Consider the following 27,461-nt stretch of genomic DNA (forward strand, 5'->3'; position numbering starts at 1 on the left):
CTAGCCTGTCCTCACTTAGAAATATCCGTTGACTGAGTTCCTGAAGTATTTGTAATGGTGGTTTCGTGCAAATGAGCTGTCTCCCCCAGACTGTTCTCTGACTTTCACCTTTCAGAGCCCCTTGAGTCGCTTTGAGTTGCTTGTCTGTTGCTGGGGGATGGCCATGTTAAAGGAGAACGGAATGGGAAAAGCTGTTCCTCGCTGCTGGGTGGCTCCACTTCCTAGAAAACTCCCATGTGTCCCCGAACATAACGCTGCTTCTGGCTGCCTTGAGCTCCTTCCGCAACCCTAACTGTGTCATTGCTGCTTGACTCTGGCACGGGGCCTGTGGATTTGGGTCACGGCAGCTCACCGGGGGCAGGGCTGGTGTGTTCCCTGGCCAGTGATGTTCCTTGGCCTCATTCTCGACCTTGGAACTGACCAGCCCTCTCTGAAAACTGACCTTTGCTTCAGAACAACCCTCTTTGCTAGAAACTAAGCTCTCCATAGTGTCTTTTTTTTTTTTTAAAGATTTTATTTATTTATTTGACAGAGAGAGATCACAAGTAGACAGAGAGGCAGACAGAGAGAGAGAAGGAAGCAGGCTCCCTGCTGAGCAGAGAGCCCGATGCGGGGCTCGATCCCAGGACGCTGGGAATCATGACCTGAGCCGAAAGTAGAGGCTTTAACCCACTGAGCCACCCAGGTGCCCCTCCATAGTGTCTTAAATTTGGACTGCTGTTCACATAAATGGACAAGTAAATAAATAAATAAATGGGTGGCTTGTGAGCGATAGATTTTATTTCTCACCTTCCGGAGGCTGGAAGTCCCAGATCAGGGTGGGAGCATGATTGAGTTCTGGGCAGACCTGCCTCCTGATTCAGAGACTGCGTCTTCTTGCGTGTCCTCCCTTGGCAGAAGGGGACTAGTTAGCTCCCTGGCCGCTTTTTATAGGAGCGCTAATCTGCTACAGGAAGGCTCCACCCGCATGACCTAAGCACTTGCCAAAGGCCTCACCCCCTCCTACCATCACACAGTGGGGTTAGGATTCCAGCATTTGAATTTGGGGGAGACAAATTCATTCCGTCACAACAAATGAGTTCTGAGCAGACACAGAGACTCCTATCCCACGCAGCTCTTGGAGGCCGGGGGTGGGTGTGGTGTCTGACCCAAGACCACCTTGTTTCAGTGTCTCTGCAAGGGGAGGTCGGGATGGTGAGCCTGACCCAGGACATATGCAGACCTGTCACCCTGACTCCCGAGGCCGTGGCTTTTCTAGAAATGCGCTGGTTCCCTGCTGATAACCTAAGAGGCGGCTGTTTCTTCTCGGCCCCCACCTCCCCACCCAACCCCCCCTACAGACCACCAGCCAGACGGAGCTGGAGAACTGGATCACCGCCATCCACTCCGCCTGCGCAGCGGCCGTCGCGAGGCACCACCACAAGGAAGACACGCTCCGGCTTCTCAAGTCTGAAATCAAAAAACTGGAACAGAAGATTGATATGGATGAAAAGATGAAGAAAATGGGCGAGATGCAGCTGTCTTCAGTCACTGATTCAAAGAAGAAGAAAACTATATTGGACCAGGTACTCGTTCTTCTGCATTGGGACTTGGGTGGGGGAGTGGTAGGTCTCCCAAGTTCTTGGGCTCCTTGGAATGACAGGATCATCGGTGATTTCGTTGTCAGCCTGTCATCCGGGTGGCTGAATTCTTTACTGTGACAGTCACTGTCCCTCACCCACCGTTCTCAGCTGATTGTTGAGCGGGAGGGAGCAATATTACATGGAAAGAATCTAATAGAGGAGGCTTCTCACTCCCACTGGTGCCACGCTCCTTCTAGGGCATTTGTGAAATTGCTGAGTCTGCAGTTTGCCCCCCTCCGCCGCTCAGGTTGATGAGGGGCTCGGCTGTGGTGGGACACACTCCCGATTCCTCAATTTAGAAAAGGTAGAGTGTCTTTTAAAAAAATGTGTTGCAGTGTTGGAGCAGAAGTATAAAGAAAGACTGAGCAAGGTGACAGAGAGAGGACACGTTTGCCTTCTACTCAGTTGTTTCCACGCCTGTGATAGCCATCTAGTCATGCTTTGAAGCTTTGTCTTAATGTTTAGGAAATAATTATGTGGGTAAGTGAATTTAAATCACTGAGCGGTTGATGGCATGGTCCAGCCTGTGGTGTCCCACGGGTCTCGCCCTCTGTTACCTGACACGGTATTTATTGTCATTGACACGAAAGTCACATGGCATACAATGACCCATTTCAAAGTGTCCAATTCTGTGGCATTTCGTTCATTCACAGTATTGAGCCCCCACAACCTCTGTCTTGTTGCCAGACATTGTCATTCACCCCAGAAGGAAGCCCCATTCTTGTGAAATTGCTCCCCCCTGCTCCCGGCGGTCTGCCTCAATGGATTCACCCATTTTGGATATTTGGTGGAAGCGGAATTACATAACATGTGACCTTTTGTGTGTGAATTCTTGCTGTTTGTGTCATGTTTTGGGCTTGATCCACATTGTAGTGGATCTTTGTACATACCACGGTTTATCCGTTTGTCCACGGGTGGACATTTGGACTCATTCCATTTTCTGGCTATTGTGAATAGTGCTGTGGACATGTACGTACGCTAACACTATATTTCACATCAAAGTAAAAAGTCCATGTCCACCATTAGTCGTTATCCAGATCATGGCTAACATCACTGAGCCCTCGCTGTGCACCAGACCTTGTACTGAGTCTCATTCTTGCATGATCTCCTTTAAATATCACTTCCGTCTTAGGAAGTAGGTATTACTTTGGCATTTTGAAAAACAAGGACACACACACACACACAAAAGAAAGAAAGAAAAGAAAAACGAGGACGCATATCTTGGATATACCCTGTGGTCGGAATTCTATTCCAGAGCCTCAGTCTTCACCTTCTAGTGTTTTCTGCTTCCCACCCTGTACTGTCTGCCGTGCCCTCTTCCCAACAGCTCCTGGTCTCTTTGCCTGTGATCTTTAATTCGCCTCACTTTTCCTAGAATTTTCGAGTGGTAGAAATCCTACATTTGGGTTTGTGGCCCAAAGCTTGGAGCTGATGGGCTAGAGTGGCCCACAAATGTGACATCTGTAATGGGAGGACACAGAACAACTAACATATACTTTCCGTTTACCAAACTGATATATGACTGTAGATCTTTGTGGGGGGAAAAAACACTAAGTTATGAAAACAGTAAGACTTGAGCTGCTTTTCCCTAGGAAACGTAGGGTACCTGTTGTTTACCCCTTACAAGTGTGATCAGTACCTTGAGAACATAGAGATCTGTACCGTTTGTGGAGGATAAAGTTGTTAACGTTTGTTTTCCCTTTTACTCACCTTTTCACCACTGTAGATCTTTGTTTGGGAGCAAAACCTTGAACAGTTCCAAATGGACCTATTTCGTTACCGCTGTTACTTAGCTAGCCTCCAAGGTGGGGAGCTGCCAAACCCCAAAAGGCTTCTTGCTTTTGCAAGCCGACCAACAAAAGTGGCGATGGGCCGTCTTGGGATCTTTTCTGTATCATCCTTTCATGCCCTGGTGAGTAGAAGCTGAGGTGTGTTTAAGAAATATTTATCTTGACTGTTAATCCTGAGCAGGACTCGACAAGAGTGTCGGCTGTGTTTTTCTAGTTTACTGCTATGTGTGGATGTCTGACGTGTCCCCTCCCTCTTTGGTGGGTACAGATCTTCGTTTGAATCTGTTCTGAAATTTATTACTTAACGCCTGTCTTGTTGGGCCCTAAATTACTGTGCAAAGAAGACATGAAAGTTATTATCTTAAGAGATTTCTGCGTGTAGTGTTTGTTGATAAGTTGTGTCATCTTTAGGCAGTGTCCTGGTTTTTATCCAAATACAGATTTTTTGATATTAACCTCGTGGAAATGTTAAGTGGAGAGCTCTCTCCTGCATAAATGCATTAGACACACATGCACAAAATCATATAAACCATATAGTAAACATAGATCTCTTTGGAGATCATCCTTCTCACTCTAATTTTAAATATTGTAATTTTGGAAATCAGTTCTGGACAGTCATGACTAGCCAATGCGTTCGAGGAAGGTAAAGATCTTCTGTGATTTTCCAGCCCGACCGACATAACGTATTTGCTCCGGAAGGAGAGTGTTCCCCTGACCTCCAGAGTGGCAGATTGCCTTGTCGTGTTGTGTGTTTGCAGTCTGTAATTTTATGTGCTTGCTAAATTGCGAACAGCTTTATGTACTTTTGGCTCCTTTCTTCTCAAAAATTGCTGTGCGACTAACACGGTTTCAGCCCATCCAGCTCAACACCCACTTAACATGTACTGCACCTTTAGCACATTTGCTGCGGAATTAAATGTTAAGGCTCAGGTTCCAGAAGCAGCTTTGGAAGACCTTGGCTGTGCTGCTCTTGGCTTGCCGTGTCAGCTGTACCCTTCAATTGAGTTCAGAGCTGTAATTCAGTCAGAGGCGTTTGTATTCTTTATAAATAGATTAGCGTCATCATTCAGATAATTAGGGGTAGATTTACATTTTTAAAGAAGTCTTAAACCAATTTCTGGACTTATTAAAACTGGCATCCTGATTTGTTCTGCTAATTACAGCTCAGCCCTTAGTCTCTCTTGGTCTCCCTGGCTACAACCTCTCCATATAGTTATTAAGTCCTTTTTTCTTTTCTTTTTTTTTTCTTTTTCTTGCTTTCTTTTTTTTTTTTTTTTTGGTAGGGATGGGTCAACATGCTGTGATGTCTAATCTTGCAAATGGTTTTTAGTTTGAGGCTCTAGGGCTGTTTCTCTGAGACCTGGACGTCAATTTTAACTTGACCAAATCTCAGTTTGCCTATTGTGCAAAAAACAAAACAAAACAAACAAACAAAAACCCCAAATTGGGATAAAAATTCTTGTTGGCTGCATTGCAAGAATGTCAAGGTGGCTTTTGTGTTACGGGAGCTCATGACATCCATGGTGCAGGTCCCGTATTAATTCTAAACCCCAAGCATCCGAATGGCCTTTTTCCTTTTCCTGGGCTTGATTAGGTTTCTTAGAAGAAATAATTCTGCGATCTACCTAAAACTTCTTTGCCTTACTTTCTTCAAAGCCATCAGAGCTGACTTCTCTGAAACAAGGAAGTAAATCACTGTATTGTTACCCTTCTGTAGTTTATCTGCCGACTGTCTAATTTCCTCTGCCTCACTACCTGTGATTTGTGTATCTTTTTCTTTTGATGGGCAGGCTGTGACTGTCTGGCCAGTTCAAGATGGGAGAGTTAGTAACTTAGGCTTTTTGGTCAGTGATTTTATTTTATTTATTTATTTTTTAAATAAAAGTAGAGAGAGGCAGAGAAAGAGAGCTAGTGCACAAGTTGGGGGGAGAAGCAGGCTCTCCGCTGAGCAGGGAGCCCGATGTGAGACTCTTATCCCAGGACTTTGGGATGGTGACCTGAGCCGAAGGCAGACGCTTAACCAACTGAGCCATTCAGGCATCCCTGATCAGTGATTTTAAAGAATATATATATATATATATATATATATATATAAGAGACCTTATTTATTTATTTGACAGAGAGAGACACAGCGAGAGAGGGAACACAAGCAGAGGAAGTGGGAGAGGGAGAAGCAGGCTTCCTGCCATGGAGCAAGGAGCCCTATGCGGGACTCGATCCCAGGACCCTAGGATCATGACCTGAGCCGAAGGCAGACGCTTAACCATCTGAGCCAGCCAGGTGCCCCCAAAGGAGGATATTTAATTCCTTATGTGCAGCTTTCTCTTCCTTTGGTGTTTCCTCCCCGCTCCTCCACAGCTGCATCTGCAGTGTGGATCTGGGTGCCCATCTGTCTAGGTGCCCCTGCAAACTTCTCTTTTCCATGAGGGGTTTCGCTTCAGACAGAACCAGTTAGGCAAGGCTGTCAGGTATCTGTTCCTGTTTGCTGCTCCCGTTCCTGTAGGAGATCCCGGGTAGGGAATTTTACAGTCTGATTTATTGGAGACTTATTTTTTTCCTCCTCTCCTTGTCATTTGACCCCAGGGAATTTTTTTTCCTTGGGATTGAAACAGGCTTCAATTTAGCTTTTGTCCAGACTTTTTTTTTTTTTTTTCTTCTTCTTCTTTTAAGGTGGGGGGTGCGTGGGAGGAAGAAGTGTGAGGGCAGCCGGGCAGGGGGGCAGGGGGGGGGGACGGCGAGGAGATTTGGGCTACAATTTAAGTCCCATTCACCAGGAGGGCTTCCCATAATGCTCAGTGATTTGCAGTAATTAACTGAAGGGTCCCCACTGTACTCTTTGAAAGAAGGTTATCATTGTTCTTGTTTGCACAGATGAGCAGAATGATAGAGTAATCAGGTTCCGGCCACAAAGGGAGGCATTGTCTGGGCAAAGATCATTGAGAAACTCTTGAGCTCTCGTCTGCTAGTTCTTTTGCTAGCTCCCCCTACTCACCCCCAAATCCCTGAGCTTGTTTTGGGTCATTATTGTGTTGGGGGTTGTACTTAGTTCAGCAGTTTCTAGGGCCCCTGTCCCCTCGGGGAAGCACCCATTGGTTAAACAGACTAAACCAACTGGTCAACCGGTAACGGAGAATATTTATGATTGTAGGAGTTTCTCTTCTGGGGGCGCCTGGGTGGCTCAGTCAGTTAAGCGGCTGCCTTCAGCTCAGGTCATGATCCCAGGGTCCTGGGATCGAGGCTCATATCGGGCTCCCTGCTCAGCAGAGAGCCTGCTTCTCCCTCTCCCTCTGCTGCTACTCGTCCGGCTTGTGCGCTCTGTCAAATGAATAAAATCTTTTTTTTTTTTTTTTTTTTTTTTTTTTAAGAAGTTTCTCTTCTGGGCTCAGTTCTTCCAGAATTATAAACTAAAGAGTTACTGTTGGAACCATGTTATGCAGGATCTCTGGTTTTGCTTTGTGACATTGGTTTATTTTCTCCATTCAGTCAACAAGTACATGGGAGGCCTGGCATATGTCACTTATTTTTCTGATCAGGTTTCTAGCAGCAGACAACCCAAAGTTCTTTTCCTATTGGAGATTATATTCTTGTGGGGGGAGATGCAGAAGAAAGAAGCAATTAAATAGACATGGTAGATCCAGTATTGGTGTGTGCCCTAAGGAAGTAATCAAGGTAATAATACAGGTACATATGAATATAAAATCAGGGTAATACACCGGCCCTATATTTACATACGGCTGCCTGTATGTGTGTGTGCATATATCTATAGGTGAATTTATCTTTTTTCTTTTTTTTAAGATTTTATTTATTTATTTGACTGCGAGAGAGAGATCACAAGTAGGCAGAGAGGCATGCAGAGAGAGAGGGGGAAGCAGTCTCCCTGCTGAGCAGAGAGCCCAATGCAGACCTCGATCCCAGGACCCTGAGACCATGACCTGAGCTGAACGCAGAGGCTTAACCCACTGAGCCACTCAGGCGCCCGTAGGTGAATTTATCTGTTAATAAGGAGGTAGATAAATATGAGGCCAAATGGGCGCTTTTTCCCCTCCAGGATTTTTAACTTTAATACCATTTATTTAGTGGTTCTTGGCCTCATTTTGTGATGATAAGCTTAACTGATCACTGAAATAGTCACACGAGCATGGATGTTTGTGAGCACACTATAAGCTTATTCTTTTTACAACTTGTGTTTACCTTTAAGAAAGTGAGGAGAATAGAGAAAATGTTTATCTGTTTTAAAGTAGACGTGTGCCTTTTGGTTTGTGATTTTTTTTTTTTTTTTTTTTTTTTTTTTTTTTTTTTTTTTTTTTTTTTTTTTTTTTTTTGGTCCCCCTCAGCACCTTGAGCATAATAATCCTAGATTAGAGCTGTTTCTGTAATGTGGTGTTGGATGTGGGATTTTTATCTGCCCAGATCTGAGTTTTCTTCTTTGCCAAGCTGGGAAAACACAAGATCTCATCTTCCTATTTTCACTTGGGACCAACACCTTCCCCGATACCCATGCAGAGAAGCTGTTTGGGTTCCTGTTTGTAATGTCTTTGCCAGCCCGCTCATGGAGCTTCTAGGGGACTTAAAAGCCCAAAGAGGTGTGCCTTCTAACCACCGTGCTTGATGGCTGGGGGGCCCCGAAGTTACCCAACGGTGTTTCATCCCCTAGACTGCTTCCAGTTGGCAGTCATCACCCTGGGAGTGGCCCGTGTGGGAATCTATGACAAGGAGGTTCCAAGACTCATCTCCAGTAACAAAGAATGGGTGGGGAGGTTTCATTTCAAGTCTGACTTGCTGTATCTCCTGGCACTCCCTTATATGAAAGGAAAGCCTGTGGGTGGCCTAAGTGAGACCTCACTTAAGCTCCTGGGACTTCGCTTATAACCCATAGGATACACTTCAAGCTTGAGCTTGTGCTTGGGAAGAACTCTGGAGTCCTCACTGAGATGCGGCGTCTCCTTGAGCCATTGTCCCAGAGGCAGATTTAAACTTGGTGGTGGGGGGGGAGGGGGTCGGATGCCCTCGGAAATATTTATCTGGGCTGCTGGCATCTGGCAAATATCTCAACAGAGTTTAGCTTCCCTTTATTTGTTTATTTTTTTTAAAACAAAACAGAATTTTTATTCCCCCTTTACCTAAACATAGGACACGTAAGGCCAGTAAGGGGGCTTTCCCACTTTCACGGACCCAGGTCCCTTCCATCCGATTGTCCTGTCGTCCTTGAAAAGGGTTCTGTCTGAATGTCCTAGACTAACTAGTTCGCATATGGACCTTCCTTTGTTGAGGAGGGAAGTGAAGGAGAAGGGGAAAGTTGCCCTCTTCTTGAGGATGATTCCTGCATCTTGGTATGGCCCTTCTGCTTATCTCCCATTGTCCAGGACTTTGCCACAAGTACATGTCCTGCTATAAAGGAAAAGAAGTCAACTCTGGGTAGCCATGTGCTCAGCTACCTGGGGACTTTCTCTAGCTGAGGCAGAGGGAGAAGGATACTGGGGGACCGCTGTCACTTCCCTAAGAAGGGAATTATGGAATTCTTGAGAAAATCAGTGAAAGAGTGGGTTAAGTTTAGATTTTTCACATGGAATCACAAGAGCCAGTGCATACTGTTTGCACTGTTTTTCCCGACACTCAGGCACTGTTTTTCCAGAACGTAGAAACAGCTCTGTGGCATTCGGGGAGAATCTTAGTTAGCTTAACTTACTGCTCAAGGTTGATCCTGTGACCAGAAGGGCACCTACTTCTTGGAAACAGAACCCATACATTCTGTTACTGTCTGTTTTCCTGTGATTTCAGACCGTTTGCCAGCCTTTCAGTTCTATCTTAAATCCACGAAGGGCCTTCAAAGTCCTCATGTATAGGGGTCAGAGATGAAATGCTTTGGTGATGGGGTCAGTGTTAGCTTTTTAAAAAAAATTTCTATGAATTTGAAGATCTCATTGGCTTTATTAAGTAATTCATGAATCGGGCAGCGTCCCATCCAGCACGCAGAATGATGCTCCCTCGAGGTGTGGCGTAGTGGGGACCCCTTGGAGCCGGGGAGCACTCCTGACACCTCTCTCTTATTGATGTCGTTCCTCACTGTTTTCAGGTGGCAGCTCGCACTGGTGAAGCTGGAGTGAGACGTCGTACTCAGGCCATGTCCAGATCTGCCAGCAAGCGGAGGAGCAGGTTTTCTTCCCTTTGGGGTCTGGACACTACCTCCAAAAAGAAGCAGGGACGCCCCAGCATCAATCAGGTAGGAAGCAGGGCCAGGTCGCTTCCCCGGCCAGCTCCCACTGGGCCTTGTGAGGGTGTGTGTGCGCCTTTATTGATCCTGGCTGGTCCTTCACATCGGCTGGTTGACACAAAGATGTTGCTTGCACTAGACTTTTAATAGATAATGCGTACGCCTGACTTTGAACTCTGCTCTTAGTCTATCACCAGGCTCCTGTGTCCCCACCTGCACCCTTTCCGAACGCTGGTTAATTATAGACCTCCTGAAAGTGCACAATTCATCCTGAGTCTTCAGAAAAAAACAAGGCTTGTTGATGAAGCCAAGTGGGCACCTGAGCACAGAGTTTTTTAGTCTGCCTCTGGCACGGGATCAAAGGCAGCCGCTGGGGAAATTGGACTGTTTCTTTGCCCTTGGCTTTTTTGGGGTTGACATTAAATGGGCAGCTCCTTTGCCTTTCGCCCAGATGCTGGGGCTCAAAGGGGACCTCGGTACATGGTGAACGGCACCACCAAGAAGAGTGGTGGGGGGGTCAGGCCTCCGACAGATGCTGTCCCTTGTCCCTTATACCCCTTCTCGCCCAGACCGCCGTCCTACTAGAGTCACTTCTAGGAACCTTGCCCCATTGTCATTGTCATCCTCCTCCTTTGGTTTTGTGAAACGAGTGGCTCCAGGACCACTCATTTGGGTTTTGGGGACTGAAGGAACACGGTTGTTGGTCTAGGCGAAGGAGAATGTTGGATTCGTGGATGATGGTGGCTGGGAAGGGAGGCAGTGAGCATTTTTGGAGGGCGCAGTTGGATTGCCTATTCACTCTGTGCCCTCATGCAAAGTGAGAAGCCAGCCGACCACCTTCATAAAAAGATCCCTCATTATTCGTTCTGATAATCCCAGCCTTCAGCTGGTTTAAGAACTGAAGTTTAAAAGAGACGTCAATCCTGAAAACCGATGTCCTGCGTTCTTCACTGACCACCACGCTCACCGTTTAAGTGCGGGTTATCTGTATCCTTGATGGAATTTGCAGGAAACCAGAGTCGCAAATGATAAGGTAGCTGGGACCCCCTACGGTCTGTTCTGTGGTCTCTGGGGAAGGCAGGATATCGAGTTTACTACTAGGGAGTTCACTTCTGTGTAAATCTGAAGAAAAAACAGGGGCGCCTGGGTGGCTCAGTGGGTTAAGCTGCTGCCTTCGGCTCGGGTCATGATCTCAGGGTCCTGGGTTCGAGTCCCGCATTGGGCTCTCTGCTCGGCAAGAAGCCTGCTTCCCTCTCTCTCTCTCTCTGCCTGCCTCTCTGTCTACTTGTGATCTCTCTCTGTCAAATAAATAAATAAAATCTTAGAAAAAAAAAATCTGAAGAAAAAACAGTTTAGGGGAGAGTCATTCTTTCTTTTTTTTTTTTTAAGATTTTATTTATTTATTTGAGCAAGAAAGAGCAGGGGGAGGGGCAAAGGGAGAGGCAGACTCCCTGTTGAGCAGGGAGCCCAAAGTGGGGCTCAACCCCAGGATCCTGGTCCTGAGACGAAGGCAGATGCTTAACCCACTGAGCCACCCAGGTGCTGCGGAAAGTCATTATTTCCTCCATCCAAAATCACACAAGAGACTTGGTGGCTCTTGCCTAAACTCACCAACGGGGGACTTTCACAGTCAAGACTCCCGCCTCCTTCAGGGAGGTGGTGAGGTGTTGTGTGTGAATCCCGTGAGGGCCGAGGGCTCAGACCACCACTAAAATATATGCCAGGGCTTTGCGGTTGGCAGCTTGGCTTGACCTTCTTTTCTATCAAAAGCCTTGCTTCATCTGCTTCTAATGTGTGGGCGCCCAGTTGTGTTACATTCCCATCACTGCCGAAGTAGATGACTCGCGTTAACCCAGTCCAAGAGGATGTTTTAACGTATTTCAAAAATCAAAGGGTGATGCCACGTCTTCCAAGCAATTCTTGTTGCTTTTTCTTAAAGAGTTTACAAAAACTTCTTGCTTAGCCATAAGCACACCAACAGAAATTTACTTACTAATTCAGTACTTTGAAATTGACAAAAATTGTCTGTTTCTGTCGATCTCATTTACTTCGGGAGAAAGACTTTTTCTTAATCATCTGTACGGTCCTGATAGTATCTGATTGGTTTAGAGCCAATGTGTGTTATTTCTCCTGTCTCCATGTTTAGATTTTGATGCCTTAGCAGAATTCATTTAATTTTGAACAATAGACAAATTTCTGTTTGTTTTTTTTTTAAATTAAAAAAACAAACAAACAATCTTTTCTGTGTTGTAGAAGGTACTTAAAAGTACGTTCTCGGGTTCTACCCCACAGAGTATGACAAATTAATTATTGATAAACATTTGATCACGTCTAGGAGGGAATTGCAGAAACTCTCCAGTGTGAACAAACCTAGATCACTGCTTTAGCAAATGTATTGTCTTTAAATCTAAATGAATTATCCAGATCTAAGAGCTAACTTTCTCTTTTCTTCTTCTTCTCTTTCCCTTTTCCTTCTTCTTCTTCTCCCTCTTCTTCTCCTTCTTCTTCTTCTCCCTCTTCTTCTCCTTCTTCTTTTTCTTCTTTCTTCTTCGAGTTGTCAAAGATAATGGGAAGTGATCCAGTTAGAGGAACGTACTTTCCATGGCCTGCTACCATGGAATTGTGCTCCCTATTTACGGATCTGATAGAGGAGTAGTTGGAAGCTCTGTAATGTTTTCTAAGAGCTGTGTCCATTTTCCATCCCCCTTCCCATGCCTTGTTTGCCCTCCTGCCCATGGTCTTTTTTAAGATGATTCTTTTATACGTGCAGGTGTTCGGTGAGGGAACGGATGCTGTAAAGAAATCTTTAGAGGGAATATTTGATGACACTGTTCCAGATGGCAAGGTAAAAATAAACACGTTCCTTTTCTAAAAGTACCACAAATGTATCAACATCACACAATTCATTGGTTTCCTGGGATCCTAAAATTTAAGTGGACTCTGTTAAATACCGAAATGATCAGAGCTTCAAAGTTATGTAACAGGTCAGTAAAACTGGAAAAGCCTTTTATGTGTAAAACTTGGTAACAATGAGAACACGTTCCTGCTGCCATAACATTTTCAATACTTACCATTTGGATGTGTAATTTCCCATCTAGAATTTAAGACAAAATTTGGGTTCTGGGGAGCTGAGTATTTTATGACATTGCTGATTCCTTTTATATCCGCCCTCCATTCCCAAGAAGTGAATTCGTACTGCCCTCCCTCTCTGCCCACACATGCTGTTTTGTTCCCATTAATTTCAAAGAACTGTTCCGATAGTATATTCTTTAAACAAAAAATACTGCATTTGCCTCCTGAAAGACAAGTATTCAATTAAAGATTCACAGACTTGTTCCAATCTTGTGCTTGGATTTAAAAGGGGTTGTCAAACTGCTCTGATTGAAAGCCCATAAAGAATATTGATTTTTTTTTTTTTCCCTGGGCTAGTTTTTTCAGCCTCTAAATAAATGGACATTCCCGAGTTTTAAAAACCCTTGTAGTGATACCAGCAACCTCTTTGTTCGGGGGTTCTGATGTCGACAATGTGACCTTGGAAGGGTCCTCTGGTTCTCGGACTCTGAATCGATATGACAGAGAGTTTAGCCCTTGGTTGCCATGCAACCAAGCAGCCGCGGTCAGCAGCCTGGCGTTCTAGGTGGAGCCAAACCTCTGAAACCAGAGTGCGGTTGGGGGGGAGGGTCGGGCCACTGGAGAGGGGAGGAGAGGCGAGCTGCCACGGGCAGACCTTCTCTCACTTTTGTGCTCGGACTGCTCCTGGATTGTGTCATCATGGGTGCAGAGGCAGCCGTCCTTGGAAATACCCAGCCACAGCCCTCTCTTTGAAAGACTCTCTCTCCCTCTGATGAGACCTGGTGTAATTAAATCGCTGTACCTACATTCGATCCAAGCATAGTTTTTGATATTAATGAAGCCATTTCTGAAGTTAGGTAACTCATCTTGCATACAATTATTAGTTCACTTTTAATGTTGGGATATCCTCTCCAGGCACAGAGATCCTGGAACCCGTAAATGTTTTTCCTCTGGATTTCTGTGTCCCTTTTGTTTTTCCGTTTCTTGGAGATACTTCTTTATTCCGTTTCTTGGCTAGAACGCCTTGATCTCAAAGAGCAGTTTAGGTGCAAAACTTGGACCGATCCATTGCTAAGTGTCATTTTTTTAACACGGTGCATGGGGACAGTAAGGAGATTCCAATTTTAGTTACTGGGATTTAACCAAGTTGATTGCTTTTTTTGCCGATCCTTCCTTGGGGTTTAGTTTATCTGCACGTGCAACATCATTCAAAGCCAGAGCTGAAATTGTTTTCTTGAGTGAATTTAGCTCAGTAGCCTTTTCAGAAGTAGGTCCCCCACTCTGGGATTCGTTCTTTTTGTGAATGGAAGTTGTTACGTTACCACCTGTCAGCCTTTGTTTGGAAATCTGTTTCTTCTTGTCATTTGTTAATACCAGCCTTGTTCTTGGTAACCTGAAGATATGTATTTAGTAATTGGTGACCTGGTTTTAAACCAATAATCAAGTCTTATCAAAGCACATCTTGCCCATCAGTATTCTTTCTCCATTGCTGAAATCTAACATCATTCTTTGTTTCTTTATTTCAAAGAGATTAGACCCCTGTTTCATTGCTGTGGAGGGTTTAGCTGTCCGGCTTAGATTAACCCAACCGCTGAATGCACGCATATCCCATCCTTACAAACCGGGCGCTACCCTCCAGCCTCCAGCAGAGTGGTGGGGAGGATGGAGTGTGGCAACAGCCTAAGAAGGCCGGAAAGATCATGCCTTGAGGTTCCCTGAACCTCACCTGGGAAATGGAGCCATTTCCCTCCCAGAACTGTGCTGGAGGTCAATGCAAGCACAGAGATGATGGTCCCCGTAAATACGAGTGCTAGAGCATCATCTTTTCTTTAAGAACGTCCCTGGGGCCTCACTGTTGCCTTGGAACAGAACTCACACGTAGATATTCTTGCTGCAGGAATTCCCTGCTCTAAATTAAGGCGGGTTGGTGGAAGAAATCCTAGCAAGAACACTGAGCTGAATGGATGAGCCATTTCTCTCTTTCTTCCAAATTTCAGTGCCCACTCACTCACACACGGCCCACCCGTGGATGCCGTGGACCAGGTGTAAGAAACCATATCTAAGAAATTTTTCCTTCCTCTATTAAAGCTCTTCTCTCAGTAGCTTCTTCCTGTCTCTGAATGTCCCTTTCTTCATCCAGTGCCACCATCTCTGCTCTGGGCCATGTTCACGGGAATAATTAATCCCTGTGTACGATCTGGGGATCAAAAAGAGCAAAGCCTGACTACCGTTGCCTGGCTAACTTGATTTCTTACCGTAGAGGGAAAAAGAAATGGTGTTGCCCAGCGTCCATCAGCACAATCCCGACTGCGACATTTGGGTCCATGAATATTTCACTCCGTCCTGGTTCTGTCTGCCAAATAACCAGCCAGCCCTGACCGTCGTCCGGCCTGGGGACACTGCCCGGGACACCCTGGAGCTGATCTGCAAGGTATGAAGTTACTCGGGTCGTTTCCTTGAGAAGAGCGGAGGGGCCCGGAGGAATTTCCCACGGCGCACGTGGGAGCTGGGAGGCGTGCTGGAGAGGCAGGCATTCCCAGTATACCTCCATTTCCCCTCGGAGCAGCTTCGGAATCCTTTGTGATCATATGCATAATAAGCAGAAGCGAATTCTTTGGCTTTGGGAGGAGAGGGATTCTTTTTAAGTAGCTTCTTTCAATATGTGTATTTCATAGAATTGTAATGAGCGTATCACACGCTCATTGCAAAAATCGTAGACGATTTGGGTAAAGAACAAAGCGAGTGAAACCCACCCTTCCAGGATCTGGAAGTTATGCTGTAAACAGTCTGGCGTTTGTCTTCCCTTCTGTTTTCCACACGCACACACACGCGTGTATTTAATGGTATCGTGTTTTGTGCGCTGTGTATAACCTGGTTTTTGACAGCAGCGGACACGCCGTTGCATCTGGGGAGGGAAAAACTGAAAGAAATACGTGTGACCTCTAGAATGGGAAACTCCCTCTCCTATAAAACAGAACATTAGCCTCTTTTTGTGTGAGTATGTGACAGATGCCTGAGCTCATCCTCTCTGCTTTCACTTGAAGCTGAGAAACTTCCTAATCTTTTTCAAGGTCAACATGGTGTTATTTTTTTTCACCTCTGACGGGCAGCCAGTTGGAAGTCCCTTGAGTGAGGGAAGCAAAGAGGAAAGCAAAGAGCTTTCCTCATGGGCCCGTTTTTACTTTCACACAATTGATAGCACTCATAGTCCTATTTAGTTCTGTCAAGTCTGAGAAAGAGCTGATGCCCCCCACCCATTACACAGATGGAGAAAGTGAGGCCCAGACAGCTGTAGCTCCTGGCCCTGGCCTCACATCACAGTCAGTTTGCAAAGGAGGGATTGAATCCACATCCACCTGGATGCTCTAAGCCTCGGTGTACCCTCCGGCCCCAGATCGCTCATCAGGAAGGGTGGGATGTAAGGGTCAGAAGAATCTAGAATCGATTCTTGAGGCAGTGTGATGGTTTTCCCCAGGGCCACGAAAGGACAAGTAGAGACCCTTCTGGCATAATTTTGCCCTGGAAGACACTGGATGGAGACAGTGACCTTTTGAGGACCTCCTCACTCAACACAATGGTTTATAAATACTGCCCAGCTTTCTGTCCCATAGCAAGCACCTCAGTGCTGTGTGTAACTCTGCAATCAGCAATTTTTGAATTTGTTAAAGAAAACAAATCACTAGGGCCTTTGTAAGGGGGAAAAAATGGCTCTTTCTATGAGTGGGAGAAATGAAACAGTCTGGCTCAAATAAGCCTTATGTGCACGAAATGTAGAAGGACCATTTGTTTCAGGACAAAGCTAAAACCAGCCCCCATATAGGTGTTAAAAATAAATGATACTGTTACATGCTTTGAATCCTTCATGTACATGAATTCCAGCTTTTTGAAGATAATGGTATTTCTGTTCACATTTTTCATTTTAATTACTTAACAAAATTGGCCTATTGAGGATTTCTGCATTCTTTTATTTATAGATTAGCACGATTCTTTAGAGACCCATTAATATTCTGCAGAGCTGTGGGAGTTATTCTCAGAACTGCAGCTGAAGGTGTCAAAAGTAGGACTCTTGTGCTTTTTTTTTTTTTCCCCATAAGCCAAACTTACTTGGCATTGCTTTAGGGCCTCCTGTATCCATCAGCCTCAGACACAATTAGGGATCGGAGGGTAGGTCAGTTTTCCAGTGACCATCGATGGGTGGAAAATTGAATAGTGAGTGGGGAAAATAATGATGGGCCCAATTTGAGATACTTTTCAAGCAGTTGCCTTGATAGAAACCCAAGGAATGAGGAATAGTAGTGTCACGGCAACTAGAGACCATCTCTACAAAGATAGTTGGACCTGTCCCCCTATGAAGTGTTTATTTCTATCGCTGGAAAGGCTTTTCATGGCATCATGAGGACGGAAGGTCATCCTGCCCAATTTTCCTTGGATCCTCAGCTCTTTTTCCCAAAAGTAGAAATAAAGACAAAAAACAATATGGTGTGGGACAAGCTTAAGTGTCACGAGTTTAAAAATGGAAAACTTCTGTGTGCACTTTAAGAAATTGATGGTCTCTGGAAAAACACCCATGTAGGATAAATTATATAGTGTGCTGAGAGCCAGGTGCCTTCTAAAGCTGGCTGCTTCTCTGGAAAACACTTTATTGTCATTAGTGGAGCCGGTTTTATTCTTAAGAGGGAAAGAGATAATGGGGAAACAGTGCTACCTGTTATTAATGATCTAATTAATGGTGAGTGTTTTTTTTCTGTTGGAGGAGGGACTGAAAAAGAAAGGTGATTGTCAGAATGTCTGTCTTTTATTTCTTTATTGTCATTCTCAACGTGGGTGATGGATGCTTTTTCTGATATTTAATAATCAATCTCTTTCTTCTGTCTCTTGCATTCAGCTCATTCTCTTTCCTATTCTATCTGATCCACATCATTTCCCATCAGTTTGTCATCTGCCATCCGAGAAACAGTCAAGTTCTGGTATAGTAAATGTTTCAAGATCTACATTTCATGTACCGTTCATGTTATGGATGTTACGAAAAAGATTGTTGCTAAATATAGCAGGTAACCACGTTGGCCTCTGGGTTTTTGATATATTCTGATCAGTGCAATTACCAAAATAATTGCAAAAAAATTCATTCATCCATAGTCACTGATCTTATTCACGTTTGGCCCTGGGATAACTTTTATTTCATGCTGTCCCTATGTTGGCTTATGCCTTTGATTATTCTATAACCATTGGCTTAAAAAAAAAAAAAAAAGGTCACCTTGAAGAGGAGGTTAAATATCTTTGGAAATTCCATGGTAGTTGTGTGCATGTGTGCGTGTGTGTGTGTGTGTGTGTGTGTGTGTGTGTGTTTGCATGGATTTCTATATGTGATAACTGCACGCTTTTATGTTTCCCTGAGAAGTTAGACCAAAATGGAAGAGCAATCCCATATGGATTGAAAGGTCACATTATTATCTATTATAATTGGCTCAGACTATTTACTGAAAAAACCTGCATTGTGTTTTACTACTTCATCCTTTGAAGTAGATGCAAATTAAAAAAAAATATGCCAACCCGGCTAATACTTGTTCTGTGGTAATATTCATCTTCGGGTATGACGTGTGGCTACATGGCCTCAAAATGAAATCAGATGGTCTCTAAGTAATTCAAGTAAATGCACTTTGGAAAACTGACTGGTACCACTTAAATTTTTCCCTCACTGATTTTTCTCTTGAGTTAGAAAGCTTTCTCTTGACTGTTTTACAAGTCTACAGCAGGCCAAATATTTAGAATTGCCATGTTAAAATATTTATTGATGTTTGGAATTCTTTTTTGCACAAAGATGTATTGCGAACATGGTAATTTGCTCGACCTGCCTTGGTATTGACTAGCAGATACTCGGGGAGCATAAAATTCTTCTTGAAAGTTCTGACGATCTGATTTAATTCATTAAGATGAAGAAGTTCATTGGTTAATTCATTAGGATGAGTATTAAAAATTTTGTTTGTTGCGTATGCCATTTTGTTTTACAAAATCATCAGGACATTATTGTACAAAGCTTCACGAAGTTTGGAAAAGGTGGTGGGGGAGGGTTGGCGGCAAGAATCAGCCTCATCATCACTGTTGTCTTTGCTGTGCTCCTTGAAGTGAGGTACCTTGACAGCTGTCATTTTTCATTCTCTGTACATCTGTGTAAGTGTTTCAGCACTTAAGGTGTGCTGAGAATCTCCAGTCTTCATCAGGACCATCTTAAGATGTTTGGTGCCTGATAGTGGGGCATCTGTCTCACACTGAGGGTTCAGGAACCAGAAATTTCTTAGGTGAGGTTGCTGTTCAGGTCCGACTTCCAGAAGACCGTCTGACTAAGTCACAGCCTCATTGCGAGTATCCGCAAAGTGTTTATTAATGATGACAGTAGGGTTGCCAAGTAGACTTGTTCCTTACCACGACCCGATGGAATTTCATTTCTGTTTCCTTCCCACCTCAGTCAGAAACAGATGGTGAACACAAATTTTTTTCTTCTACTTAAAGATTTCAGTGAGGACCTGGGTAGGTGGGAAGCAGTTGCAGCTTCTGTCTCTGGAGGGAAACTTTCCTGATCCTTTTACCCTAAATATTATTATTTCATGGATGTTTGTCTCAGCAGCTCTCCCACAAGCAATAGATCGCACACTTGAAAACTTGCCCGTTCTACGCTTCTGTGCTTCTCTGGATTACCCGTACACTCGTGTTGTCTTAGACACTGACCATCTGGGTCGGTGAGACACTGAGCGTTTGACCAGTGGTGCCTGTGATCACACGGCGGGCTTTAGACTCTCACTTGACTTGGGAGAGGATACATGTTGGGGGTTCTGAAGAGTCACCGATAGAAAACTTCCTAATCATCGTGCTAGATGTTCAGAACACACTTATTTGCACTCTCTGGAAATGTGCAGGATGGAAATTGCGGTCTCTGGAAATGTGCATAATGCAGGATGCCTGTCTTGCCTGTATCTTGATTCAAAAAGCAAAGGCACCACCCCACCACCTTCCATTTTCTGCACACCCTTTCTCCACAGCCATACACACGCCTAAAGGCTTCATTTCTATTTCTGCAGTGCCTCACACAGGGTCGGGGACACTTACAAGTTTATTAGATGTGATCGAATGACTGTTATTAGAATAATTGTTGGCATGATCTTAGCTTGGCCCTTGAGAATGTTTTTGGGGGGTGGGCAGGGTAAGCAGGAGGAGCTTGAAAGCAGTGAAAAATCCATTTCACTTATCTTTAAATAATTCTCACCATTGGAGCTTTTGGTGGGAAGAGATTTTATATTTACGAAAAATGTCAGACTTATGTAAGAGTAGAGAATCATGTCATAAACATCCTGCATGTCATACTATCACCAAGGTCCTATGATTACCGAAATTATGTTTCGTCTGTTTACCAACTCCCTTCCCTGCTCTGAATTGTTTTGGAGGCAAATTGCAGACATCATATCTTTATCTCCTAGTACTTGAGGATGAATCTCTAAAAGATAAGGCTTTAGAAAAAAATGACTCAATTGAAACATTTTCTAACAATCATTTTCAGGCTGCCATGTAACTTTTGAAGAACATTTTCTTGTGTTTTTCTCTGCATCTTCATGAATTTAGGTGGAGGGTTAGTCATAAAACCACATTGCCACTATGGCTTTCCCCCACCTGCAACGTTAAATTGAGGATGACTTTCTAGGGGGGAAAAATCAGTTGACCCATTCTGGACCAAAGGAGAAGGCCTGGATATTTCAATCCTTAACGATTTTAGAATTGTTTTCTTTGGGCAAGTCATTCAGTGTGTTTCCAAAGCTGGACCTGTGCCCATCTGCACTGCCCCCAGAGGGAGTCTCACTCGGGGTGTATATAAATAACTGAAATCCAAATGCCTTGTCTTCACACTGACTCGCCTGCAAATGAACTGTTAACAACTGTCCCAGTGTCCCCATGTGGTTAGAAAAACAACTTTGCTGGGCACAGCTTTTCTCTACCACTGGGAGTACTTCCTTGCCTTTCTGTTACTTTGCTTCTTTAATCACCTTTGTGTGTTTGGAATTATGTGGAAGGGCTTCTTTGATCTGGTGGGTTTTGTTGCAAAACCGGTGTTAAAGGGTATGACTCAGATCAGCAGCAGTGGAGAAGCGACTCAGTTATTTCCATGGAATCATAAAGTCATAGCTACCCCTGGGATATTATTCATCTGTTGAATGAAAATGCTTTTAAGGTTTGAGTTTTCAACGTAAACCTTCTAAGAGGTATAGAAACGTTACCCCCCTCTGCAGTGAGAAATCTTTAGAGTCTAGAAATCTCTAGAACTCTCTAGAATTCTTGGGATGGTAATATGTCAGTGGGCGCTAATTATTCCTCTTTACTATTGAACAGACATTGTCTTTTCTTTTTCCTTTCTCTTGTCCCAGACACATCAGCTGGATCATTCTGCTCATTACCTGCGTCTGAAATTCCTAATAGAAAACAAAATGCAACACTACGTTCCAAAGCCCGAGGAGGACATTTATGAGCTGGTAATGTTTATGACTGTTGTCCAAGTACATTCTGTGGGAGATTATTTTTAAATTATATGTGTGCTCGTGCTAATTGTGGTTGGTGAAGAGGAACGAATTCTAAAATAAATGAGCCTCCTTCAGCGCTCTGAACTTTGTGAAGGTGGCCTTACTTCTCACAGTGTGTCTGCCAAGTAGAAATGCCACCTTTGTGCGATCGTGAAAGATTGAAATCCGGAGCTGCCCCTGAGAATTTTAGTTGCTTTCCTTGCAGCTTTTGCAGTCCTTTGTTTTGAATTGGTGACTCAGCGATCAGCTGGCTGTTGTCGGGGGGAGAAAACCCTAATTCCGTGTTGACTGACTCCTACCTGTGTATGGGAACCGATGGGTCGAGTCCCGTGGCATGAAAAAGCGGCGCTGGGATTGTATGTCCCCGTCTTTTGTAACTGTCCTTACAGCAGTTCCTGGGGACATTTACATAGGTTCGAGCCTCATCACGGGACATGGATTCTAAACTCGAGCTGGGTTTTATGTTGGCCCTACTGCTTACTCATTTTGTGGTATTGGCAAAGGAAGAGGTGCTGATAGAGTTGACCTCTGAACAGTGCAGGGGCCCGGGGCATTAACTGCCTGTACGGCCAAAAATTCAAGCGGATTTTTGATTTCCCTGAAACTGAACTGGGGAAATCTCACCCATAGCGTTGACAGTCAATGAACGCCTAGTTTGTATGTTGCATCCATTATGTCCTGTATTGTTGCAATATGTAAGCTGGAGAAAAGAAAACGTTATTAAGAAAGTCACAGGAAGAGGGGGCGCCTGGGTGGCTCAGTTGGTAAAGCAGCTGATTTCAGCTCAGGTCATGATCTCTGGGTCCTGCGATTGAGCCCCGCATTGGGGTCCCTCACTCATCACCAAGTCTGTTCGTCCCTCTCCCTCTGCTGCTCCCCCTGCGCGTGCTCTCTCTCTCTCTCTCTCAAATAAATAAATAAAATCTTTTTTAAAAAGTCATAAGGAAGAAAAAATACATCTACAGCCCTCTAAAAAAAAAAAAAAAAAAAAACTATGTAAAAAATGGACCCATGCGGTTCAAACCCTTGTTGTTCAAGGGTCATCTGTGCTTAATTTCGAGGATTTTGCAAAGATTAGACATCAGGATGCACATAGTAGATAGATACTCAGTCACAGGTGGTCCCAGCAGCAAGACGGCGACAAGTTCCTTTTTTGTTAGGCGAGTGATACATTTTTCAGTCCCAGGAAGAGACGTTTGAGGAGCAAGGCGCCTCTCTGTTGGAATTCGTTCTTCCCTCTCTGCACTTAGTCATTCCTCTGGGGGCCACCGTGCTTCTTGCCACGGAAACACGAATGATAACAGCATGACTTCAGACACGCTTGCACCACAGAAAGCAGAACTGGAAACTTAAACCCCAGTAGTCTCTCTCTCTGAAAAGGAGAAGCGTGATTTAAAATTTAGTGGGGAATTTTGTTTCCAATCCAGTGTTTTTTTGACGTTCACTTCGTGTACGCTAGAGCTCAGCAAGTGAGAAGCATGCAGTTCGAGGAGTTTGAACCAATGTACGCGGTCCTGCTTCCAGTGCTACGGCCCTAAGTTAGAACGTTGCCATCATCCTGAAATGTTCCCTCGTGCGCCTTTAAGTGTTGCTAATGAAATCGGAGAGGGAGTGTGTCCGCTGCGCTTTTCTGAGCCATGCAATCAACAGAAGAAGGTCAAGACCAGTCTATTTCCAAGCATCGCCTAAATAATGACTGTTAACAGAAGAGGGAACTTTTAGCGGAGAGTAGCTGATTTGTTTTTCCTCCCTCTGGCATGTGGAAGAGCCTCAGCTTTGTTCTCTGTGAGCAGAGGAAAGAAAACCGTGTTCCTTACGTAACAAAGGAAAGCGTGTTGGCAGTAAGACTGGAATCGCCGACAGATCACCCATGTGTTTGCATCTTGGTGGTTGTGACTTTCCTATATGGCACCTGACCCACTTCCGTGTCCCTCATCTCCCACACATCGCAAGTGCTTGAGACACATCTTTTGAAATTACATAGACTCAATTACTGTTTCTGAGTCTTGGCCATTGTGTAGTTCATCTAATGTAGGAGACGGAGGTGTGCCAAGGTTAGTCTGTCTGTATCTACGGTTGCTGGACAGATGTTCTAATTATAATTTTTTAAATTATAAATTATATAAATTCTAAAATGTGAACAGAGTGTGGTATTCTCTCTTGCTCGTTGCGAAAGGTCTCCAGCTCGGAGATCCCTGAGGAGGCAAACGCCGTAGACTCATTAATTTTATTGTTTAAACTGCAAGGGAGTATTGCTTATTCACATCTCTGTTTTTACCAGATTCTGAACTTTTTTGTTCTTTTTTTTCTTAAGATTCTATTTATTTGAGAGAGAGAGGCAGAGAAAGAGAGCATGGTTGGGGGAGGGGCGGAACGAGAAGGAGAAGCAGACTCCCCGGCTGAGCAGGGAGCCTAAGACCAGGAGGGGCTCGATTGCAGGACCCCGGGATCATGACCTGAGCCCAAGGCAGATGCTTCACTGACTGAGCCCCCCAGGGGCCCAATCGTAAGATAGCTTGGGCAACTTGGTAAAGCCTGTATGAAATAAAATACGTCGGCTTGCCAGTGGCCTAATTATGTTGAAATAATTATCAAAAACAGTCTTAAAATTATAGATAATATATGTGCTTATTTATTGGGTCATTAAATAATAAGACCTAGCGGTAAGTCTGATAGCTCCCGCTGTTTTGAAGTCGTGATGAGCGTGAATAACACTTTGAGGTAGTAGTGGCCACTAGAAAAAATGTGACTGGGAAATAACTAATTTTTTTCTCATGACAGGTCACAGCGGCTGCTAATACTCCTGTATTTGTTGCCTGCATGTATTTCTGATTGGAGATTTCAGTTGCTTCAAATGCTAGGTGTCAGTTACTGGTTAATGAATATAAAGATGGCATTTTTTTTTTCCCACCATGTAAGTTTACACCCCACCTTGAATTCTGCCCAGGGGTTCCTGGTTTCCAGTCCCTGGTACAGGCCATTAACTGGTTCTGATGTCCTTCTGAGGCAAGGGGTATTTGAACCCACAGTGTGCCTGGAGGCTCTTTGAGAGTTTGCAGATTTCAGCGTGTTGCCCCTTACTGACCAAGCATCAGACCAGTCATGCTTAATTGGTTCCCAGCGCCCACCTCCATTTTATTTTTTATTTTTATTTTTATTTATTTTAATTTTTAAAAAGATTTTAGATCATAAGCAGGTAGAGAGGCAGGCATTGAGAGAGGGGGAAGCGGCTTCCCGTGGAGCAGAGAGCCCGATGCGGGGCTGGATCCCAGGACCCTGAGATCATGACCTGTGCCCAAGGCAGAGGTTTAACCCACTGGGCCACCCAGGCACCCTTATTTTTCTTTTTAAAGATTTTATTTATTTGTGAGAGAGAGCGAGTGCACTCACAAGCATGGGGAGTGGCAGGCAAAGGGAAAGGGGGAAGTAGGCTCCCCGCTGATCAAACAGCCCGTTGGGGGACTCGATCCCAGGACCCTGGGATCATGATCTGAGCTGAAGGCAGGCGCTTAACCGACTGAGCCACCCAAGTGCCCCTCCTCCATTTTATTTTTGACAGACCAGGGAAGCTCATGGATGTGCAAAGTGGTTTCCTCAAAAATAACTCACTTATAGATGACTGTCCCATTATATCATCTATAAACGATTCTCTGACATTGTTTTACCCACCGTTCTTTCGTAGGAAAGCTGGTAGTTATTAGGAAAAGTGTGTACCGGATTTTAAAGACTTAAGGGGTCTGGCGTGTTCACTTGGTGGCTTAGGGGATCCTCGTGCTTGTGAATGGCTGTAACGCGTTGGTGACCTGCTCGTCTGCTTGGCTGTTTACGTTCCGATATAAGTGCTATTTCCTTGGCTACTTTTTCATATTTGGTTGTTGGGTCCAGTGGATGGGATGATAATGAATGAGAAGCACTGGCTTTTCAAAACCCATTTTAAATGTGTTTTTCTTGAAGTGACGGGGGAATGAAGAGTTTGCAGAAACACTGATTAATTGATTTCCTAACCAGTACATATTTATTTAGCACTTCTGTGTGCCTACCACGACTACAGCTGTTCCAGGCACTGGGAGACGTCATCAAAAATCCTTCCTCCTAGGGACGCCTGGCTGGCGCAGCCCACAAAGCATATGATTCTTAATCTTGGGGTCATGAGTTCAAGTCCCACCTTGGGCGTAGAGCCTACTTTAAAAAAAAAAAGGATGGAAAAAGTCTCCATTCTTCATGGAACTGATATTCAAGTTTGTGAAGACAGATATAAAAATATATGATTTTTTTTTTTTTTTTTTTTTTTTTTTTTTTTTGCATAAAGACATGTAAATGCACACTTTCGGAGGATGTCAAGAGCTTGGAGAGGAAAGGTTTGGTCGAGGGGACAGAAAGTTGGGGCATCCGGAAGCTGAGGGTGCTGCTCCTTCAGCTGTGTTTGGGGTGATGTGTGAACAGGAAGTGAAGTGAGACAATGAGTCGTGGAGGTATTTTGGAGGGAAGTGTTCTAGGCTGAGGGAACAGAGGGGGTTGAGGCCCTGTCAGGGGGCAGGTGGCGGGAGTGGTGGGAGTGAAGGTGGTTTGCTTGCTGTGTGAGGAGGGCAGTGGGTAGGGTAAGTGAAGGGGCTGGGGAGGGAGGCTTGAGGGTATAGGAGAGGAGGGAGTCGGAAGCAGAGTAGGCCATCTGGGGTGTGCGGGAGAGGGGAAGCCCCAGGGGAGGAAGGACATTAGCAGACTTCTGTTTTAGTAGGCTCACTGTGGCTGATGGGTGGCCAGTGGACCATGCCATAAGAGAAAGAGCTGAGAGCAGTCAGGGGGCTAGTGGGCAGCGGTAGCGGGGGCGGTCGGTGATGCTGGCTTGGACCAGGGCTCCCAGAGGAGCTGTGGAAACAGATGATTATGATTTCACGATAACTCGAACACTTGGTAATCAAGTTTTTTCTTAAATCTGATGACCTTTTTAATCTGGTGTTTGAAAAGCAGGAAAGCGTGAGACACCGTTGATTTAATCAAATAAAGGGAATGTCTGTGATGTTTCACTGTTGAAGCTCTTTGTATAAAAGGATACAATTTTAGCATTTCTAGTTTCATGTATTGATTGTGCTTGCACTAAAAATATATTTTAAAGTTCAGACCCTTCTTGAGATTTCGATATGTTTTATTAGTGCTTTTTACTAAACACGATGTTAGTCTAACTACCCCCAGAAAGGACTGTGGCCAAGGGGCTTACCTAGATTACACTAAGTTATCGTCTGATGCTGGTCAAAGACACAACGGCTTTCACACCAAATGCAAAGAAAAGTAGGAGACAATAACAGGAAAGAATAGGAAGATTATTCACAAAGATATGGTCCCACCTGGTCTGTGGAAACCACTTGGAACTTTCCGGAGATGATTGGAACAGTGGCATACTGCCACCTAGGGTAAGAGTTTGGCTCTCAAGAAAAATTTTTAAAAGCATGGTGTGAAGAGCACTGGGTGTTACAGGCAACTGAGGAATTATTGAACACAACCTCTGAAACTATCGATGTGTACTGTATGTTGGCTAATGGTTTAAATTTAAAAAAGGGGGAAAAAGTAAAAACTAAGGCTCAAAGTAAGTTGAAAGGAACATAGTTCATGGCATTTTATTGACCAGTCCGTGATGTTCTCAAATAATGGCATAAAATGTTAGTATATTTGGTAGTTTTGACTTTGGTGACCGTACCTTCTGAACTAAAGATCGGTTTTATAACTGATTTCTTCTGATTCGTAGAAGGTATTTGTATGAACATTTTTCTGAAATATAAAAAGAAAACACATGAAATTACACCCCTAACACAGGGCATTTGTCGAAAGTTGCATGAAGTGAGCGTGTTCTAGAGGACCCCGGCAGTGTGGTCGGTGGTCCCTTTATTTCAGGCTCCCTGAGTCCCAAGCATCAGATGCATCTCTCCCACCTGTCAGCTGCTCTAAGAAAGGGAAGAAAAGGAAATTACCATTATTTTCTACTTGCCTGAATTACATTATTTCTGGAGGAATCACCATGTGGTCAGAGATGGGAGCAGGTTTAGATAACCACCAAGATTTCTTTTCATGCTAAGAGACATCCTTCTCTTATTGACTTTGGCACAAACAGATTTTCAGTTCAAAACTGAATGATAGTTTTTAAGTGCCATATGAACTTTGACACTTGTTATTTGTTTTTAGAATATTTATCATAATTTTGGAAATGGCCTTT

The 27,461-nt window shown here is 44.3% G+C and overlaps 1 protein-coding gene across 1 annotated transcript in view; it reads left to right on the forward strand.

Annotated features, from left to right (window-relative positions):
• The window catches only part of TIAM1 (TIAM Rac1 associated GEF 1), a 383,611-nt gene that overhangs the window by 287,008 nt on the left and 69,142 nt on the right, over positions 1 to 27,461 (forward strand). Inside the window, 6 exon segments of the mRNA XM_047721169.1 lie at positions 1,341 to 1,565; positions 3,349 to 3,534; positions 9,486 to 9,632; positions 12,394 to 12,468; positions 14,956 to 15,126; positions 21,104 to 21,208. Coding sequence (XP_047577125.1) covers positions 1,341 to 1,565; positions 3,349 to 3,534; positions 9,486 to 9,632; positions 12,394 to 12,468; positions 14,956 to 15,126; positions 21,104 to 21,208 — 909 coding nt within the window.

This window comes from Lutra lutra, chromosome 1 (assembly GCF_902655055.1).
Source record: "Lutra lutra chromosome 1, mLutLut1.2, whole genome shotgun sequence".
NCBI lineage: Eukaryota > Metazoa > Chordata > Mammalia > Carnivora > Mustelidae > Lutra > Lutra lutra.